We start from the raw sequence: 6972 nt of genomic DNA, 5'->3' as shown, positions 1-6972 counted from the left end.
AGACGAACGTCCCCGTCGATTTCACTTTGTTGCGTTGGTATCGCTCACTGTCATGGCTCCTTGAGCGAGTGGCTATCTGCTCCTAAAACGATATCAAAATCTTTCGGGGAGAAATACAGCACTTCTTCCCTTATTTAAAGAAAAAATCGGGGTTTTTGACGGCTCGGGTTTTGCTTGGATACATTATTAACATGGCGGGGAGCAATACGGCTCAGAAAACATGGGAGCTGTCTAACAGCATGCAGGAAGTTCAGAGCATTGATGAAATTTACAAATATGACAAAAAGCAACAACAAGAAATCCTCGCTGCGAAGCCATGGACGAAAGAGTGGGTGCAAAACGACATTGTGGTATTTAGGTTTCTGTCTAAGTATTTAGGTGATTGCTGAGCTGGCGTATTCGTATTACATGTTGTTCGTTGATAGTTTATTGTTAGAACATTAGTGATAGCTTAGCTACAAACTAGCAAACCGGTCTTTATGTCAGTAGCAGTACAGCAAACTGGATGTGTATCTACAATATACGCATTGCTTAATATTATCTAACATCAATGCAAATACATTTGTCATTGTTCACCCTTTAGTCACCACTACTTCAAGTACTGCAAAATCTCAGCTTTGGCCCTGTTGAAGATGGTAATGCATGCCAGGTCTGGAGGAAACCTGGAGGTGATGGGCCTCATGCTGGGAAAGGTGGACGGTGAAACCATGATCATCATGGACAGCTTTGCTTTGCCCGTGGAGGGCACAGAGACCAGAGTCAACGCCCAGGCGGCAGCCTATGAATACATGGCTGCCTATATTGAAAATGCCAAACAGGTGGGACATTGACTTCCACACACATGAAGAGCATCGTGTTTGAGTTATGACTTAGAAAGAAGGAACCGAACTATAGCCTAGATAAAATCAGACTTGATTTCGCTTGAGACATTAACTTAATACTTTCTGTGAATGTCACTGGTTTACAACCATTACTTTTTCTTTTTTTTTTACTTAAAGAAGAGTGTTTCAGCTGATTTAGAACTGTTTTTTTTTTTTTTACTTAATATCAATATGATATTTACAAACTATAAAGGGATTATTTGAAGCCATTACTGTCTTTTTATAGTATTAATATTTTGACAGCCGTATATAACCACATTTGTCTGCCTTTTCCCATGCTGGGTATACGATCACTTACCTCTAACTCATTTTCAAGCACGTTATTGTAGTTAATGTTGCAACCCAAGAAGCAGGAATACAGTATGAATATATTATAAGGCTAATAGGATTTGCACTCTTTTATATTATCTAGAAATCATTGTAAATTTTTGTGTAAATTGTACTATGTAATGAGGTTTCTCCAGTCCCTGTTTAACATACTCTATCCAATACTCTAATGAATTCAAGTGACTACACAAATGTGGAGATTTTTCTTAAAAGAAAAAAGAAAGATAGGAAAATGCTACTTTAGATAAGGATAAAAACTGTAAACTGTGTCAAATACATTAATGTTATTGACATCTTACACTGTCATAAAGAAAATATGATTTTATATTATCTATAATTCCTCAGGTTGGCCGGCTGGAGAATGCGATAGGCTGGTACCACAGTCACCCGGGCTATGGATGCTGGCTGTCAGGCATAGATGTCAGCACCCAGATGCTCAACCAACAGTTTCAGGAGCCTTTTGTGGCTGTTGTGGTAAGATGGGAAATAGTAACCATTTTTATTTTGAAACTAATGGTTTTTGTATTTTTTTAACTGTGACTTCTATTTTCCCACTTTTCAAATGGAGCTTATCCCATATCCCACGTCCCATTAATGTGGGTGTAACTGAGAAGGGGGGAAGATTACTGATGGATGAGTTGTAGATTTGCACGTAGTACTGATGAATATTTTGCTATTACAACCACATATGCTATTTACACTTCATTTGGTTTAGCGGCGCTTAAATGCCAGAGGCATCATGTAATTAAGTGTGTATTTTCAGCACACTGACAGCCCCAGTAAAAAGGCTCCTGGTGGCCACATTTGAGTCGTCCCCAGAGGTTTGTGTGACCCCTGACTCTGTTTTCCTGTTCTACTGTATCTTGCTTCCTATAGATTGATCCCACTCGGACTATTTCTGCAGGGAAAGTCAACCTCGGTGCCTTCAGAACCTACCCGAAGGTAAAGCAAAGACTTTATATAGCAGCAGTCCTCTTTGGTCTTTACTAAAATCACAAAATATCTGCTTTTTTATTCTTCTTGTGCATAGCTATATTTGATCATTTTAGTAGTTTTTATATACTGATGTTATTGTTGTGTATTTATTAAGAATATATTTATAAATTTATTTTCAGTCACTCTGTATTCTTAATTCCTTATTACTGTAGTAATTGCTAGGTTCTTAGTATTTCCTTTTTGGATTTTTAGGGTTACAAACCCCCTGATGAGGGACCCTCAGAATATCAGACTATCCCCCTGAACAAGATTGAAGACTTTGGTGTACACTGTAAACAGTGAGTATTTATATTTGCTACAGTATTGTACCGGATCAAATACTTGTGTAGCATGTACTGTATCACACATTTTTCACTGTTTACTTTATTTTCAGTACTTGCATATGCGCTTCTTTTTTCTCTGTCTCTCTCCTTTTTAGGTATTACGCTTTGGAGGTTACTTACTTTAAGTCCTCCCTTGATAGAAAGCTCCTGGAACTCCTTTGGAATAAATATTGGGTTAATACCTTAAGTTCTTCAAGTCTCCTCACGGTATGTAGGGCATTTCAAAAATCAAAATGTTTGCTATTTGTTTGACATTTTGATTTATGGTTAATTATTACTCTATAACTCATTTAGACATGTGGTCACCAGCTTGTGATGTCATGATTTATTGCTGCTTATTAGCTAAGCGTCCGTGTTTGTTGATTTTAGTAATAAGCTGTACGTGAACTTTTTTCACAATGGAGATAAGTATTAAAGCTGGAGCCGACTCCATGATGCTCCTTTTCCCCCTTGCTGTTCGTTCGAAAGCCTGAAAGCCCCTCATGTAAATTTGCATTGAGGCTGCAGGAACTCTGTCCTGAGCTTGACTAAACAGTCTAAATAGGCATCAGGCTTGTCCAAACAATTGGCTTTTTGGCGTTTTGGATGAAGATGAATTGACTAGATGTCAAGAACGGGCTGCTTTATGGGTGACAGGCTTTGTCAGTTGCTACACTGTCACCCCAGCCAGGGGCCCCCCTTGTCATTGTGTTTTAATTACCTTTTCTACCATAAACACGGCCTCACCTTAAGCAAACCTTTCACTGACTTCTTTTCATTCACCACAACCCATAAAGTGTTCCTCTGGCTTTTTAGACATATTTGTTGCTATTCTGCAAAAAAAAGAAAAGAAAATCTGTTATCAAGCTTTTAGTGGCAAATTGTGCATGAGTCAGTTTCTGTGTGTTTGTGTGTTGGATGGTCAGAACTCGGACTACACCACGGGCCAGGTGTTCGACCTGTCAGAGAAGCTGGAGCAGTCGGAGGCCCAGCTGGGCAGAGGCTGCTTCATGCTCGGATTAGACACACACGACAGAAAGTCTGAGGACAAACTGGCCAAAGCAACACGAGACAGGTGGGTTTTATTTCCGATAGAATGCTTTAGTAAAATTAAACGTCAGCTTAATTTATTTTGGGCACTGTAACTTAAGTATGATATAATATGACTGTAAATGTATAAATAATATCCCACTAGATGAATAAAGTGGTCAGTGGTGTTGCTTTCAATTATGTAATCATATTTTCTAACTGTGTGATATATATTATTTTTCCCACTGACCTTATAACTGGCTTGTTTTCTTTAATTTCGAGCAGTATTTTTGTCACGTCCTCTAATTACATGTCAGTCTTTTTGAAATCAGGAATTGATTAGGTGTTAAGGACAGTAGTTTATTTTTGTGTTTGTTGCTAAATTAATCTAAAATTTGTAAGTTACTTTTTTATCAGTTATTATGCAAACTGACCCCATTTGGCTATTTCAAATTTCTTGATTTAGTTTCTAATAGAATCCAAAACAGAACTCAAACTGAGCTCAGTAATCTCTTTATTAACTCTGCCAAGGAGGTCATGTTTTTGGGAGCATTTTCATGTGTGTCGTTCTTTCTGTGTGCAAACAGCTTCAAAATGTTTGAATTCATTTAGATAAACTTTGTCGGGGTGTAAGGTGGCATCATGTTAACAATCCATTAAGATTCGCCTTACATCCACTCAGGCCTTCAAGGCCAACTTAATGATTTATTGTCTGAAAATTGACAAAAAGCCTTATAACTTAGAAACTATGATTCTTACAAGTGTGGTATAGAAAGCACCATATAAGGATTTAAAATATCATGTCATATTTGACCTCTGACCTCTCCTTCAGGGTCAATAGATTGATCTGAAGGTCACAGTGATAATAATGCTATAGAGAGATATTTAAACCAGTTTCTTTCAGCAGTTGTTTGTATTGACAACATATAGGCATATTAGGAATGACATATAGTCTGAATATCACGTTACTATATTATGAATTTGTTATGCACATTACAATAATAGGTTATAACTGTTTAAATACATAATTTGAATACATGTAGAATATGTTTGAATATGTTTTTTTAAACAAACTTCTGCTGAAAACCTTTTTTTTTCACTTTTTTATTATTAAATATTTAAACTAAACAATGAAATAAATGCTACACATGTACTATATCCACATGAATTAAAAAAAAATGGGTTTCATCAGGGCAAATAATGTTGATAGTGGTTTCAGTTTTATCTTTTAGTGGCTCTATAATGTAGTGGTTTAAACGTTCACCTGTCAAGCTAAACATCCCCGGTTTCAGGATAAGACACAGGAAGGCCAAATCACACACGCCGAGCTACCTGCTGTGGCAACCCCGCGTGAATACGAGTGCAGCCGAAAGTGGCTTTAGTTTCAGTGATATCTGATACATACACCCACTACGAATGTCTGCAAACAACAACGGTACTCTTTAAAAAGTCTGCTGACACCACTTTAAATGTCATATCCTTTTATGCTGCATCTGTTTTCCTTTTCTTTTTCTGCCCTGGATTAAATGCTGATCTTCATTTCTCTCTGTGGTTTATTTTAGCTGCAAGACAACCATAGAAGCGATTCATGGTCTGATGTCTCAAGTCATTAAGGACAAACTCTTCAATCAAATCAACACGTCTGGCAATTAAACCTCAGCCACAAGGCCATTTGAATTACACCTGGAAATGTGTTCTTGTGCATGCCCGGTGCTTACTGATTCATGGTGTATGTTTAACTGCTAAGAGTAGCATCATCTGTTATTTCTCTTGGGAGTGCTTTTCTATTCATTTTTCCTTCATGTAGGTAAGAATTAGAAGACACGTGCAAAAAATAAAACTTAAAAAAAGCAGCAGTTTGTGCTTTTTTTGTTTCTTTGTTTGTTTGTTTTATATAAGGCAAAGTGTAGCTGGGACAGTGATCGGTTTCAGTGGAAGGTGGATTAGATGTACACTGCTGTCCAAATGTTTACTCTTTAACGCATAATATTATATTCTCAATGCCCGAGGCACGGCGGCATCTTTTCGCACATAGCCCTGATTCAGCACAACATTTAAATAACACATCGGTGTGGTCACATTTAACGCTCAGTCTAACCTAGAACCAGTCAGTCATTCAAGTGGTGTAGCCTGTCATAGCATTACATAATGGAACAACAAACTACAGCTTCTGCTTAGGCTCAGCGGGAATCGACTGCCATGCGTGGGATGTCTCTGCGGAGTCGCTCCCAGCACAGTTTGGCCCTCGGTGGTACGCTGTGGCAGAGCGGCCAGCTCGTCAGGTTGTGGTGTGGCAGTGATGCAGCACAGAAACAGAAGCCGTGCACACTGGGGTCCATTCACCCGACGCGCCTGCTCTCCATCGAAGCAGACGCTCGCCGAGTCTGTCTTTCTTTTCTTTTTTTTTTTCCCTGTTCCTTTGGCCTGGGGTTGTGTGATGTCTTTTTCTATGGTATTGTAATGGCTACATGTATATTTTTGATGTCATGTATTGCAGCGGAGAGAATCCCGGTGGGAGAGTGGAGGTGCCTGTTTTTTCTCATAAGCATGAGCTTTGGCACCACTTGCTATAATGATTTTACTTAACCATGATTTAACCCTTGTATTAAAACGGAGAACTTTTGGTGTACTGGGTTATGAAGATGGAACTTATTAGATTAGATTTGATGAAGTTTAGGAATATGAAATCATTGAGTAAGGTTTTTGCACTCAGTCTACTGACTAGTTTGTATTTTCGCCAAATATTTAAATGTATTACATGGTTGACTGTCAGTGCTGAGGAGGTATTTAAAGTATGCACTTCTAAAATAGTTTAACCTAATGTTTGGTCTTTCATGATTTAAGAAACATGTTGAACTTGTTGGATATGTAAATATTGTGATTATCACCAGATGGACATTTGTATGCATGACTAAAGCTGCAATATGAACATTTATGTAAATTCTAATCAAGTCAAATTGTGGGCAGCCAAAAAAAATTAAACGATCCTTTTCAGCAGATTTCTAATTCTGAAGTATGTTCCTGTTAGTACAAAAAGGTTTCAGCTTGCAAAAGAAACATCGTAAATAAAATTATTTAAGAAGCTTTTTTAATTTAGATGGCACTATTTTATAGTGCTTTGACAGATAGTTAAAAGCCTGCTGTTGTCCAATTGGCAGTATAGATCTAATGACCACACTAATCAGGAGATGGTAAGAGCAGTTTTGCTGTGAGAAGGATTGATCCCACTTCCTCCCCACAAAGGGCTCCTGCATAAGCAGAGGCAAGTCACTCCTTCACAGGAAACCCAGATCATGACATGATATAGATTAACAATGAATGGGTCACTGGGACTAATGGTACTCAGTCCTGACTTGGTATGCTGTACTAATAATATAGTATAAATGTTATGAAGTTTGAGTGTACATTTAGTTCAATCAAAGTGTCAAAAGTCAGTT

General features: G+C 37.9%; 1 protein-coding gene across 1 annotated transcript; it reads left to right on the top strand.

Moving 5' to 3' along the window:
• Nucleotides 1-15: 15 nt before the first annotated feature.
• On the top strand, nt 16-5391 carry cops5 (COP9 signalosome subunit 5). The gene is made up of 8 exons (XM_003443454.4): nt 16-328; nt 584-818; nt 1554-1682; nt 2085-2150; nt 2397-2482; nt 2623-2734; nt 3433-3581; nt 5098-5391. The coding sequence occupies exons 1-8, from the start codon at nt 192-194 to the stop codon at nt 5186-5188; spliced, it is 1005 nt and encodes a 334-aa protein (XP_003443502.1). The 5' UTR covers nt 16-191; the 3' UTR covers nt 5189-5391.
• Nucleotides 5392-6972: the final 1581 nt, after the last annotated feature.

Source organism: Oreochromis niloticus, linkage group LG9 (genome assembly GCF_001858045.2).
Source record: "Oreochromis niloticus isolate F11D_XX linkage group LG9, O_niloticus_UMD_NMBU, whole genome shotgun sequence".
NCBI classification, from domain to species: domain Eukaryota; kingdom Metazoa; phylum Chordata; class Actinopteri; order Cichliformes; family Cichlidae; genus Oreochromis; species Oreochromis niloticus.
The sequence above is the reverse complement of the archived record's forward strand: the minus strand, read 5'-3'. Positions and strand labels throughout refer to the sequence as shown.

Coding starts and splice junctions, on each gene's coding strand:
- cops5 (XM_003443454.4), top strand. CDS start 192: ATGGCGGGGAGCAATACGGCTCAGAAAACATGGGAGCTGTCTAACAGC. Junction 1,683..2,084: donor AGCCTTTTGTGGCTGTTGTG/GTAAGATGGGAA, acceptor TGCTTCCTATAG/ATTGATCCCACTCGGACTAT. Junction 2,483..2,622: donor TTTGGTGTACACTGTAAACA/GTGAGTATTTAT, acceptor TCTCCTTTTTAG/GTATTACGCTTTGGAGGTTA.